The sequence below is a fragment of the Gymnoscopelus microlampas genome (assembly GCF_963454915.1).
Source record: "Gymnoscopelus microlampas genome assembly, chromosome: 6".
Lineage (NCBI taxonomy): Eukaryota > Metazoa > Chordata > Actinopteri > Myctophiformes > Myctophidae > Gymnoscopelus > Gymnoscopelus microlampas.
The window spans coordinates 50,776,474-50,790,684 of NC_139943.1; the positions used below are offsets into that span (position 1 = coordinate 50,776,474).

At 45.4% G+C, this 14,211-nt stretch overlaps 1 protein-coding gene across 2 annotated transcripts in view; it reads right to left on the reverse strand.

Annotated features, from left to right (window-relative positions):
* rfx7b (regulatory factor X7b) overlaps nucleotides 1–14,211 on the reverse strand; it is a 35,403-nt gene that overhangs the window by 1,451 nt on the left and 19,741 nt on the right. For both annotated transcript variants that reach the window (XM_084059239.1, XM_084059238.1), the window contains exons 11-17: nucleotides 12,602–12,853; nucleotides 10,569–11,307; nucleotides 9,192–9,422; nucleotides 8,456–8,950; nucleotides 7,493–7,678; nucleotides 5,873–6,150; nucleotides 1,861–2,353 (exon numbers count right to left, since the gene is read on the reverse strand). In XM_084059239.1, the coding sequence (XP_083915365.1) occupies nucleotides 1,861–2,353; nucleotides 5,873–6,150; nucleotides 7,493–7,678; nucleotides 8,456–8,950; nucleotides 9,192–9,422; nucleotides 10,569–11,307; nucleotides 12,602–12,853 (2,674 nt within the window). The remainder of the gene's footprint in view (nucleotides 1–1,860; nucleotides 2,354–5,872; nucleotides 6,151–7,492; nucleotides 7,679–8,455; nucleotides 8,951–9,191; nucleotides 9,423–10,568; nucleotides 11,308–12,601; nucleotides 12,854–14,211) is intronic.

The following is a 14,211-nucleotide window of genomic DNA, read 5'->3' on the forward strand; positions in this document are numbered from 1 at the left end:
GCCAATAGGAACACAGAGGGGGCAGGGCTTAAGCAATAACAGCTTGTCCCTAATGGCTGTCTAAGTGCACCTAGCAAGTTTTGGAAGTTTAGCATGCTGGGAACTGGAGTTATGGCTGTTTAATGCCCAGCCAATAGAAACACAGAGGGGGCGGGGCTTAAGCAATTACAGCCTGTCCCTGTTGGCCATCTAAGTGCACCTAGGAAGTTTTGGATGTCTAGCATGCTGGGAACTGGAGTTATGGCTGTTTAAAGGCCAGCCATTAAGAACACAGAGGGGTGGGGCTTAAGCAATTTCAGCCTGTCCCTGTTGGCCATGTAAGTGCAGCTAGGAAGTTTAGTAGGTTTTTGATGCTGGGAACTGGAGCTATGGCTGTTTAAAGCCCAGACAATAGCAACACAGAGGGGGCGGGACTTAAGCAATTACAGCCTGATCCTTCCTATTGGCCGTCTAAGTGCACCGAGCAAGTACAGTGTATCGTAAGTTCAGCATGTTGGGAACTGGAGTTAAGGCTGTTTAATGCCCAGCCAAATGGTAAATGGTGCATTTATATTGCGCTTTTATCCAAAGCGCTTTACATAGATTGTGCATTACATTCACCCATTCACACACACATTCACACACACACATTCACACACCGATGGCGGAGGAAACCATGCAAGGCACCAACCTGCTCATCGGGAGCAATTAGCGGTTCAGAGTCTTGCTCAAGGACACTTCGACACAGTTCACTCTACTCCACTATACCCCTGAGCCACTAGCGTCGGAAACCCATGCCTTTTTTGTTTTGTTTCAAAAGAAGCAGAGGGGCGTCGCTCTAAGGCGGGGACATAGATTGGTGAAGCAATAGGAAGCGGCGCTGGTACCGAGCGCAAGGCTTTGGATCCGCCCTTCAAGACCTTCGATAGGGCTGGCTCCTCCAGTCTACTGAGCCACTGCCTGAGTCAATAGGAACACAGAGGAGGCGGAGCAATGGTGCGCCCACCCAGGGGCCCCTGGTGGGCCCCCTGGGTGCCACACGTGGTCCCTGGTGTGGCTATTGTGATGGCAGACCCCTGACCAGTGTTGGTGGCAAGTTTGGTGCGGATTGGAGTAACGGCGCGCAGGTCCGCATGTTACGCACGTGTGTGTGTGTGTGTGTGTGCGCGCACGAGTGCAGTGCTGGCTTGTGTGTGTGTGTGCACGGTGCGCCTCGCAGGTCTGTGTGTGTGTGTGTGTGTGTGTGTGTGTGTGTGTGTGTGTGTGTGTGTGTGTGCACAAGCACGCACATGTGCTCAGCGTGTGTGTGTGTGTGCATGTTTTTTTGTTTGTGTTGAATTGAATTAGTGTAACTGGTTGCATCTTTGTGTTGCAATCAGTTGCAGCTGTTGAGGCCGTGCTCGGACGGACATAAAAACATCTGAATCTGCACACAGCCATTGACCAATACCATGTGCAAGGAACAGCAAAGCCCGTTTTTCGATTTCACCAAACGTCAGCTGTTCATTATCGTTTTCATGTAAAAGAATGTCGCCATGGTTACGGCTGCCCAGCTGTGGGATGGCCCCGCGAGCTATGGGATGAATGGGGTTGCCAGATCATGTGCGCATATCCCCCCACGGGTACGGACTAGTTGTTATAATAAAGGATTAATAAATGTATCATTGTTATAATAAAGGATTAATAAATGTATCATTGTTATAATAAAGGATTAATAAATGTATCATTGTTATAATAAAGGATTAATAAATGTATCATTGTTATAATAAAGGATTAATACATGTATCATTGTTATAATAAAGGATTAATAAATGTGTATCATTGTTATAATAAAGGTTTTTACACTCTGTCCTCTGAGGTCATAGACGTGTAGAAGCTCACCTGTTCCCCGCTGGCGCCGGCGCTCAGGTATCCTCCATGCTGCTGGAGCTCGTAGGCGTTGACGGGACTGGAGCCTACGGTCTGCAGCTGACCTCCTCCTCCTCCTCCTCCTCCTCCTCCCCCTCCTCCCCCCACAAAGCCCCCCGGCTGGCCGGTGGTCTCCAGGATGTGTGTGAGGTTGATGCGGGCGGTGTAGTTGGAGGGCAGGTTGTTGACGCCCAGGCCCCGCACAGACACCGCCTGGTCCCCGTCCGCCTCCATCTTGCTCAGCAGCACGTTGGTGATCTTGGCGGCGTTGCTCTGGCCCGGCGGCACCGGCAGCATCTCGCTCTGCATCATGACGTTCAGAGGCACCGATTGGCTGCGCTGGGCCATGGTGCCCAGCCCCCCCTGGGCGGCCACTCCCACTCCTCCTCCTCCTCCCGACAGGATGCTCAGCACCTCGGACGTGACGGGCGAGTTGAAGGGCGAGACCACGGCCCTGGTGGTCGGGCTGTCAGGAATCATGATTACACATTTAAGTTGTTAGGGCTGTCAGGATTACACATTTAAGTTGACCAGTGTTGATTTCGTCAACTAAAACTATGACGAAAATTGTTCGTCGACTACCTTTTTTCACTGACGAAAACTAAGCTATGATGACTAAAACTAAGACTAAATATACTGACAATTTCGTCAACAATTAAAATTTGGAGGGATTAGTGGAGAAGAGATCCAGTAGAACTAAAAAACAAGTGATTTTATGTTTGGTTGCGCTCGGGTGTTGCGCTCTGAAAATATCTACAAGCTCAAGCGCAGCGTGCCGTGTTGCGATCGGCTATTTTCAGCATGCAACCAAGTGTAAAATCAGCCATTACGACGCCATCAAGGCACCGCCCAAATACATTTTAGTCGACTAAATTAACTGTAGATTTAGTCGACTAAAACTAGACAAAAACTAAAACATTTCAGGTGACTAAAATATGACTAAAACTAAATGGATTTTTTTTCAAACGACTATGACTGAAACTAAATCAAAATGTGCTGTCAAAATCAACACTGGTTGGAAATGAATTGATACTCAAATAATCGCGATTAACGATTTAATTGTGTGTTTGGCCGTTGAACATTGGAACATATGAAAACAAAAAAATATGTCTGTTTGCCTTTTAGTCTTCATAATCAAAAATTGCTCAAGGCAGATATGACAAATAATCAAATACAAGACATTTTGGATCATTTTTATACATGTAAAAATAGTGGAAATAGCTGGTAAGCTTGTAGATCATCTATTTCTTGCTTTTATATATGTTGTGTCTTATATATGTTGTGACTGTTTTTGTCTGGGAGACAGTCATCTTGCTGGCGCCCTTTTTTTTTAGAAAAATCCAAAATGAGTTAATAGCCCAGTTAAACTCTTACGTCTGACATAAATATCAGAGCTTAAATCGACATGTAAATATGAAATAAATGCATAAACATGGAGCCAAGATATAAGGTTAGAGCTAGCAACCGCTAATTCAAGTGGTGTTTTCTCTAAGGAGTTTGAACTTGACTTCAGTTCTATAAGCTGTAGTTTCAAAACTATTGACTCAATCTTATTAACCAATATAACCAGGGCAGGAATTTCACGGCGGCCATGGCCGTCGTTGCCCCTCTCATTGGCCGTGTGCCCCTCGAATAATGACATGCCTTGACGGCCACAGTGGCCGTGGTGCCCCAGCTGCGCCCAGCACCTGATTTCACAGTTTTTCCTCTGCGCGATTTTCTTGTCAATACGTTTGTCACCAGTCCCTTTGGTTGAGCTGCGCAGCTACAACATGCACAGTGGTAGGTAGGTTTGATTTTAAGCCTCCTATGAACCTTCAGAATCCCGCAACACAGTGTAATGGACACAAAAGCATTACCGGGACAAACAGGAGATAAATCTAACGCAGCCAGAACTAATCAATGGTAGGTTTGATTTCTAGCCTGAGAGAGAGAGAGAGAGAGAGAGAGAGAGAGGATTCTGTAGTCCTACAGACCGATGTGCCCCGATGTCTTTTTCAACAGCAAAATATAGATGAATACATCTAATAAAATACAGCAAAATCCCCAAATTATCAGTCTTAATATAAAGCAAGCAACAGAATAACTGCAAACAAATTAAAAGTGTAGGCTATCAATATCATACAAAAGAGTGACCTCACCGCTCTGATGGACAAGAAATAAATCCTTTTGCAAACCACATCCATGATATCTGTTCGTTTGTCAACAATGTTCTAATTGGGAAGTTTATTTCAGCAGAATGTGACAGTTTTAGTCCGTTTTTTGGTGCGCAACACAGCCCTTGTTTAAGTGATTGCTTTCACCTGCTGCTGCAGTGTGCGGAGCTTGTGCGCAACAGGGCATATCTCCGCCAAGCCAGGGTGACCTACCCAGGGCCATGAAATTCATATGCAGGCACAGTAGCCAATTAGAATGAAATCTGCAAAAACTGACTAATATACAGAACCATATATTGGCTATATATTATGGCTTTCAGGTGGAAATCTTGTATGTTCCTTTTTTATTATTATTTAAAAACAATTTAAAATCATGAAAATAGCCAATCTACAAGTTGTAATTATTAATAATTAAGAAATACTATATTTTAAAGAGAGAGAAAATCAACTAAAGTCATTATTAGTGCAAGTTCAATCACATTTCATTTGAATGAAAATAACTTGTGGGGAAAATACATAAAATCTCTCAGAGGTCTTCAACAGGGGGTCCACGACCCCTAGGGGGTCCGCGAAGGTACTGCAGGGGGTCCGCGAGCCCTAGGGGGTCCGCGAAGGTACTGCAGGGGGTCCGCAAAATTGTTGTTTGATTAAAAAAAAACATGTTTTTAAAAACTTTAAACATTTTTTTCTTCTTTTTTTTTCAAAAATGTAAATTTGTCTTTAAACATAACATGACATATTTTAATAGCTTAGTAATGAATGCACAATAACATGGTATGTTTATACATATTTTGTAGAGAAAGATCAGTGATGTCAGTTCAGCAAAAGCTAAGGTATGGCAAGGTTAGGGTTGCCAACTCCCAGAGATTAAAATAAGGGACATCTATCCTTTTTTTAGGGGTTCAACCCCCCCAAAACCCCTGAAATGCATAGAAACTATGCATTATACCTATAACACAATGCAAACACAATGGTCTGGTCTTACACCTGCATTAGGCTACTATTCATGATTTTTTTTTCTGGAGCCAAGGTATGGCACCTGCCATGCCTTGCCATACCCAATTGACACCCCTGAGAAAGGTCCTTTTGCACACCTACTGGGTCAACCTGTGCGTAGGAGCAGGCAATTTTTTCATGTTTATTTATATAAAACACAATTTTATACATAAATATATGATATATATAGTAGCCTACCCCCTACCCTACGAGGTAGGGGGTCCCTGCTCCATCACCCCATCAGTTTGGGGGTCCCTGGCCTGAAAAGGTTGAAGACCCCTAATTATTCTGTGAATCTAATGTGATTAATGTGACCCCTACTTCAGTCAGTGAAGTCCAGGGCTGACTGTGACATATTGAGACCTATATAACTAAATATTGGTCATTTGCCAACACATTATTTTGTGAAATAAATGGGTTATATTTCACAGATAGTTATACAATTCTTATAATATATTAAAATACAATCATCCTTAACCTTCAAGTTAAATGCATTATTTCCGGGGACTTAAACACTTTTTTTTTTGGATGGCCTTCCTGCCCTGGCATTTGGCCTTTGTGCCCTCCAAAAAATTACAACACCAAAGGCCAAGTGGCCTTGCCCCTAAAATGACGAAATTCCAGGCCTGAATATAACATTATTTTGCTATGATTCCCTGCTTTCATATGACATGAAAAAAAGAAAATGAAAAAATGCTAGATGACTGTCTCCCAGTGAAATATGGTCACATATTTGAAAATGTATGAACATGGAAACGATTATGCAAAAATAATTGTGATTATCTCAAATAATTGCGATTAGACGATGGATGTAATAATTGTGACAGGCCTACCTGGTGGAGGAGGAGAAGGTGGAGGAGAAGGTGGAGGAGGTGGCGGAGGTCTGGGGCCCGCCGGTGCCCGTGTTCCCGCTGAAGTTCCTCTGCCGGACGGCGGGGCTCACGCTGCGACACCTGAAGGTGACGGAGGGGCCGGCCGAGGACGAGGCGGCGGCCTTGAGGTCCAGCGGCGCCGGCACGGCGAAGCTTTCCTGTTTGGTGGGCGTGACCACGCCCGCCACCGGAGAGATGGGCGTCAGGAGGCCGAAGTGAGCGTCCTGTCTGGACTGAGCCTGACGACCACATCACAGGTGTTGTTATTATTATGATTAGTATTACTATTAGTATTATACAGGTGGAAGACGTGGCTGCTGGTGTCCAGTAATGACGAGTCCGGAAATCTTTGCATAAAATGGTGCCATTTGGTGCCTTCTGGCCATGATTTTTATTATTATTAGGGTTGAACGATTAACTCAAAAAATATAAAACAAATCACAATATGAACTACTGGTCAACTATTGGTCCAAATGAAGAACATTATTAATTTAACCCTTAAATGTACACCACAGTAAAAGGAGTAAAGGTGTTTTGCATGTTTAGCTCTGTATACTTTACAACATTATTGTCAATGGGCGAAACATGCAATCACAGCAGTATGGTCCTTTAAATATCAATTTATGTTGATATTATCTAATGTTGTAGTTACTGCAAAAAGTAAACAAAGTTGAGGCTTGAATTGAAAAATATGAAATGCTGTGATGTTTCTACCCGTACTAGACAAACATGTATTTTAAAGATCCAACTATATTTGAGAATAAAAATAACACAATATTAACTTAGCCCTTTGCCCTAGCCTTGACGACGTTGCAAGCTTATGCAAAGGTTAAAATGCAACTTAGATATCATGTTATGTAGACAGATGCCAGGTTCATTTGTAGATGTGGCATCCAATAGTATAGTTTCAATGTACAGTCTGATTATATATTCTTGGTTTACTTATGATCCTAGATGATATATTTCTATGCATTTGATGTATTACCTTGTGTTCTCCTTGTTTACTGTAAAATCGCTCTGAGGCGTCTGCTAAATGCCTACATTGTAATTGTATGACACTGATGCTATCTGTTTGACGTTGTCAATGTGATGACGTCATCAAACGACGTGTTGACGGGACATCGACTTTTACTGACAGAAAGTGGAATTGCAAAAATCTGAAGTCGTTAATGCCCTTGTATACATAAGGTGCAGAATACCCACATACGGTAGCCTGGTTCCATACCATAGATATGGGACTAGGACTTCTCCGGTACAAAAAGCGTTGTCCAATGAGAGGCGGAGGTGGGCGTGGGGATCCCTTAGGATTGGTTTAGGGCATTTCTAATCCCCTCCCCCTTGTAATCCCCGACAATAGAGCCAATTTCAGACTGAAGCTCCACGCAGCTTCAGTCTGATAATCAGGCTACACATACAGTAAACATAAGGTGCAGTAAACATAAGGTGCAGTAAAACATAAGGTGCAGTAAACATAAGTTGCAGAATTACACAAAAGGTGCAATAAACATAATAAGGTGAAGTACACTTAAGGTGCAGTAAACAGTAAACACAAGGTGCGGTAAACTATAAGGTGCAGTTCACCTGGAAGGACTGTCCGGGGATGGCGAAGGCGTGCGGCTTGCGGAACTGGTCGTCCACCAGGTCCTGGTAGCTGGGCAGGATGCCGATGCTGTGGTTGGACAGCGGACCCCCACCGCCCAGCGGACCGCCGACCCCCCCGCCGCTACCGCTGCTGTTGTAGCGGTTGGTTATCCACTCCAGCTTGGCCTGAACCACGTACACAATGCACACAATGTTATGTACATTGCATGTTGTTTAGCTGCTATCCTATAGTTTATAATATACACAATGTTATTTACATAGCATGTTGTTTAGACCAGGAGTTCTCAACCATCGGTACCACTGGTCCGCGATAAGGCGGCCGGGAATTCCAAGTTTTCCCGGATGCAAACTGTTTTAGAAAACCCCTGGCAGTTTAAGGGTTAAGTGGCTCTGGAAAAAGAGCGTCTGCTAAAAATTACTTAAAGGGATAGTTCACCCCCAAAATGACTTTCTTTCTATGGATTAGTCACCCCATGGAGACTTGAATTCATGGATGTGTTTTTGTTCTTGTCACATTCCTAAGCCAATAATTTGATGACCTGCAGCGGTTCCGGTAGGACACACAAAGAGTCTCCTTTGTGTCTCCTACCGGAACCGCAGCCTACCGGTCCGCTGGTCATCAAATTATTGTCTTAGGAATGAGACAAAAACAATAAAATAATACCATGGGGTGACTAATGCATAGCAATTTTCTTTTTTTGGGGTGAACTATCCCTTTAAATGGTAACTAGCCTTGTCGGGGTGAGTGGCCATGGGCCGCTGCATGGGCTTGTTATAATATATATATATATTAGGGATGCCAGAAACTGACCATGATCAGACAGCCCTGGCGAATATTTTTCGATTATTATGGAGACTGTAACGATGTATACATGTATATATGTATGTAATATAACATATATATATATATATACATATATGTAATACAACATTGTAACGTACCTTGTCAGGGTGGGTGGCCATGGGCCTCTGCATGGGCTTGACGGGGCTGCTGGACACGATGCTGGCGTCGTGGTAGCCCCCCGTCATGCTGGAGTTGATGGGCGTGAAGGCGAAGGGGTTCCTGCACTCCACCGGGCTGGGGGGCACGCTGCTGCTGCAGTTGGACAGCGGGGTGCCGATGGGCGTGTGGCGCCCCCCCATGGCCCCCTCCACCGGCGTGAGGGGGGCCACGCCCCGGAGGGAGCACGGGCTCTCCCTGGTCAGGCCGCCGTGGCCCCCCGGCGTGGTCATCTCAGAGGTGGGGGTGGGCGTGGGGGTGGGGGTGGGGGTCGGGGTGGGGGTCTGCACCGGGGTAGTGCTGCTGTGGGCGGAGTGGTAGAAGGAGGAGGGGCCACCGCCCGCCTGGTGGGCGTTGAGCATGGAGCCTTGGCCCGCGGCGCTCTGGCCCCCGAGGGACATGTTGTCCACACAGCTGCTGAACAGAGGCTGCAGACCCTGGTGGACACACGCAGTAACAACACGCATGACCTTACAACGTGTTAGGATTCTTAAAATAAATGAGTGAAATGTGAACATTTATTCTATTACTATAGTTTGATCCATTCTAATACTCTTTTAATCTTAAAATAAATGACTGAAATGTGAACATGTATTCTATTGCTATAGTTTGATCCATTCTAATACTCTTTTAACGTTAAAAATAAACGAGTGAAATGTGAGAACGTTGAATCCATGCCTTGAGCTTCATCTGCTCCTCCATCTGCACCAGCTCCTCCACGATGCTGTCCTGGGTCATGTCGTCGTCATTGAAGGGAAAGTAGTCCATGCTGGGCTGAGGCCCGCCGGAGAAGTCCACCATGTCCTGGGCCAGGCTGAGCTGGACCGAGGCCGAGGACACGTCCTGGGCCTGCTTCCGTTCTGCTGGGGTCTGCTGGCTGAAGGCCTGGCTCTCCTCCCACATTGTGCTCTGTTTACATTAGAAACAGGGTAAACAGATCATTAACGTTGCACCATAGCGGTAAAAGAGCAGCCTGTGAATGATTGTGATGATGATGAAGAGCACACCCAGAAATCACATGATCACAACAAAATAGCGGTAAAACATGTGAAACACGTTAATGGCACTCAATGAGTTAAATAAGTTAAATAACTGTAATAATATTCTTGCTCTGTAAAGCACTTTGAGCTGCATTTCATGTCATGAAAGGTGCTAGTTTTTGTTGTCTCCGCCAGGAGACTATGTTTTCGTTCTCGTCCTTCCGTGTGTCCACCAAGCTACCATTGGTCAAGCTTCACGTGAAACGTGACAATATGTTGAAAGGGTGTGCTTTGATTGGCTAGTGAGACGCATGATGAAATAGAGTCCTATAAATAGGTGTGTCACTTCAAAAGATCATTTATATCTTTTGAAGTGAGGTAAGACAGGATTAATCAGGAACAGTACTGGCGGAGACCTGTGCTCCGAGGAGCACATTTTCTAGTTATTATTATTATTTGTAGAATCGGTTTCAGGTCTTAATGTCTTAATAGATCGGTAAACAGATCATCAACTCATTGACCGCCAATGACGAGATTTCTCGTCACGTGGTGTTTTCAGTGGTCTTACGATAGAGGGCGCTCTTCCGCAGCCTGTGAATGATTATGATGATGATGAAGAGTACACCCAGAAATCACATGATCACAATAAAAATGAAGATGGTTTCGTTTAGTATTACAGGATTTATAAAAAAAATCTAATTTTCATTTGAGTCATTCTAGGTCTCCTGAAGAAGAATTACACCCGGAAATCACGTGATCTAAAAAAATGTCCCGTCCGGACTAACGCTATCAGATTCATAAAAATACATTTATCTCTTTCGCCTATTAGTTTGTATTGGCCAGTGCGCTCAGTGCTGTATTTCTATTAGTTTGTATTGGCCAGTGCACTCAGTGCTGTATTTCTATTAGTTTGTATTGGCCAGTGCACTCAGTGCTGTATTTCTATTAGTTTGTATTGGCCAGTGCACTCAGTGCTGTATTTCTATTAGTTTGTATTGGCCAGTGCGCTCAGTGCTGCATTTCCGAACGCACCCTCAGTCATTCTGATGAATGATGGCGACGGGGCCGGCCGTACCTTTAGGTCCGTCATGACGGAGGCCTCGTGTGCTCCTGAGTTGGCTGGTAAGGCGGCGCGAGGGGCTCCGCTAAGAGGGGGTCCGCTGAGAGGGGGTCCGCTCAGAGGGGGTCCGCCGAGAGGGGGTCCACTCAGCGGGGGTCCGCTGAGCTGGGGCCCACTCACCGGGGGTCCGCTGAGCTGGGCTCCACTCAGCGGGGGTCCGCTCATCTGCTGTTGTAGCCCGCTGGTGGCAGTGCTGGGGTCAGTGCTGGCGGGGGGCCGCTCCTCGGGGGGCTTGACCTCCGTGTGAGTGACGGGCGAGTCGGACAGCGCCAGGATGTGCGTGGGGCCCAGCAGGGGGGCGTGCTTCACCGTCACTTTGCAGGGGGCGCTGTCCGGCCGGCCGGGGGTCCCCGGGCGGGGGGACCTCTTCACCGCGGCGGCCGCTGCCGCCTTGGCGGCGGGATTGTCGAGGAGAGCCAGAGGCTGCTGGGAGATGAACACCCGCTTCACGGGGATGACGTGGGGCTCCGCCGCCGAGCCCGTGCTGCCGCCGCGCTTCCTGGGGCTCTTGGCGTCCGAACAGGGGTCCCTGGGGGTCCCTGAGGGCGTGGCCCTGCCGTTGTTGACGTGGTGATTGTCCACGGTCAGGTACAACGTGTTGTCGCCGTCCTGAGGGGAGGAGGAGTCTGCTTTCATCCTGGAGGGGAACTTCACCAGGAAGGTGGGCTCGCTGGCAGCACGGAACTTTGTCATCCTGTCACAAAGCAAAGCATTTCAATACGTTTACATTCACTGTCATACTAATTATTGACGGTTTCATTGTGGGGGTCTAAATGGGCCTCAGGTCCATTTAGACCTGAGGCCCATTCTAAAAATGCCTTCTAAATCATGACCTAAGTTTTATGAAAAACTTTACCAAAAAAATTACAACTTATGTATGTTGCTATATACTGTACATAGCAACAGGAACCCCGAAAGGGGTTCCCGTCCTGAAAGGTATAGTTACAAATAGGGATTCCTGCCCAAAATAAGGGCAAGACCACTTTAGTAGAGGGTTGGGTTGCGTAGTTAGTTACCTTATCATGATGGAACTCCAAAGGTGGACAAGAAACGTAATTGCTCCACTGATTAGAAATTGATAATTAAAAATATGCTGCTTGTTGACTTACATTGTACGGTAAAACATATCTCAAAGTCACTCTTTTAGCACGTAAACGAACACAAACTAAGTTGATTCAGACAATATAGAACATCACCAAACCCAGCACTGTTTGGGGTTTTTTTTCTCCATAAAAATGTTGATTTTGCCATTTTTATTAGGAAGAAAACCCGGACTGGATCCGTGGATCCGGATCTTCAAATAGTAAAATCAAAAGGAAGTTGACATTTTTATTTAAAAAACAAACAGTAACTACACAACCCAAACCTCTACCAAAGTGCTCTTGCCCTTTAAAGTAAAACTACACGGGGCAGATATGGCAAAAAAGAGGCCATTTTCCATTTAAAGGCAGGTGCTGAACTTCAAACAACAAAACTGAAGAGACTAAATAAAACTTCATAAGTTTGGTACAACCTGAGTGGGTTGACAAAAATAAATGTGCAAAAGGAAGCTACAGTGCACACTTTTATTGCGTGTCTCTATGACCAAAATAGGCCATAATTTAATAATGCTATAGAAGATATGCGCATGCTTAAAGTGAATGGCACATCGAGTGGCAAATCGAGTGGCAAAGCAACATGCAAAGTGAGTTTAACATTGTTTAATGTTGTTTAATGCAATCAGATATGACTTTTCTGTTTGGAGGCATGGGCTGTCAAGGCCAGAAAGTATTTTTTTGACACTCAGTAGGCATTCCTGCATAACTTCCGGGTTTGATGATGATGTCACACGCATATCCTCTATAAATGTTCGATCTGGGATCTGATATTTCCATTATCTTTTAAAATGTTTGAAAATGTTTTAAACATATTAATACATCCATATGAACAACGATTATGCCAAAAATAATACGAAATAATGATGGATTATGTGAGATAATCAGTCTTACCTGTCCTCTTTGGCCCCTCCCCCCTTCTCGTTAGCGTCGCTGGCGTCGTGGTGGTGGTGGTGCGGGTGGTGGTGGGAGGACAGGGCGTGGCCGGAGGTACCGGTCCTCAGCATGGGGGACTGGGGCGTGGCCTCGTCGGAGGTGGAGGCGGGCCTTAGCTGGGAGCTCCCGCTGGGAGCCAGAGAGATGGCGGTCATCTTAACCACGTTGACGGAGCTGACGTGAGGGTTGGGCATCACCGTCTTGATGGGGCTGTCGTTCAAATCACAACAAACTTTATTTACAGAGCGTAGGTTCCAACATCATGGAGGAACCAGGAAACGGTTCCATCACATTTGATGGAAACGTTTCCGGAAACGTTTTTTAAATCCCACTGTCAGAGCTGGTATGTGGACTTTATGTCTGATATATAATTATAATACCTGTGGTTCTATAACTCTTTTAATGTCAAGGACCACCATAACTCTAAGAGTGAACACAGGTCCATTTGGTTCCATTCATACACTCTCAAAGTTACAGACTTGTAAGGGTCCATTTGGTTCCATTTGTACACTCTCAGAGTTACAGACCTGTAAGGGTCCATTTGGTTCCATGTGTACACTCTCAGAGTTACAGACCTGTAAGGGTCCATTTGGTTCCATGTGTACACTCTCAGAGTTACATACCTGTAAGGGTCCATTTGGAACCCCCTCAAGTAACCCTGGACCTCACTTTGAGAACCTCTACATAGAACAACCCTAGTAAAACCTACACACACATAATATGAAATAAACTACAAAGAACAACCTTAGTAGAACCTATACACATATAAAATAAAATAAAACTACATAGAACAACCCTATGAAGTATCTACAAGAGTTCTGAAATTCTGCCCGAACCCAAACCGACGTTTTCAGGTCGGGCCCAAAATCTATGCTAATGAGTCTGGCCGGGCCGAGCCTCGGGTTCCGTTAAAAAAAAAGAAGAACTAGACGCGTCGCAATTCCGGGGAAATTGCAGAGTGTGGTTGCGCTGACGCGGGTCGCGGGTCGCGGCCACCGGGACTCGAGGAATACGCCGGGAGGAATACCGTCGGAGGCTGCGCCAATTACATCGTCACGTCTCTCATGAGATCGCTTGCGTTTCATTTTGAGAGGATGGATCCACCCCAAAATAATGTTTTTGCATCAAACGGTTATATTTTGCGCATTTGTGGCGCCCCTATGGGTCAAAGTGGAAATGCTTTTGGGAATTTGTTGAGTTGGGCCCAGAGATCATGTGTACCGATTTGTGTGAAATTTGGGCAAAATATGTGGGAGGACGAGCTAAAAGTGTATTTGGAAGAAAATTCAAAATGGCGGAAAATCTATCCAGACGCAACTATATGGAAAGTTGCGTAATGACCCAAGGAATCCAGGGAAAAAGAAATTTTGATTTTACGACCTACGGTTCAAGAGTTATAGGCCAAAAGGTAAAGGGGGCTGTTATAGCGCCACCATGTGGCCGACTGGTGTGATTATTTTCTTAATAATTTTTCAAAAAACTATTAACCTCCCCTCCAAGTTTTGTAACTGTAGCCTTTACGGTTTCCGAGAAAAAAATACTTGAATGGGAGTTTTTGCAAGTCCCAT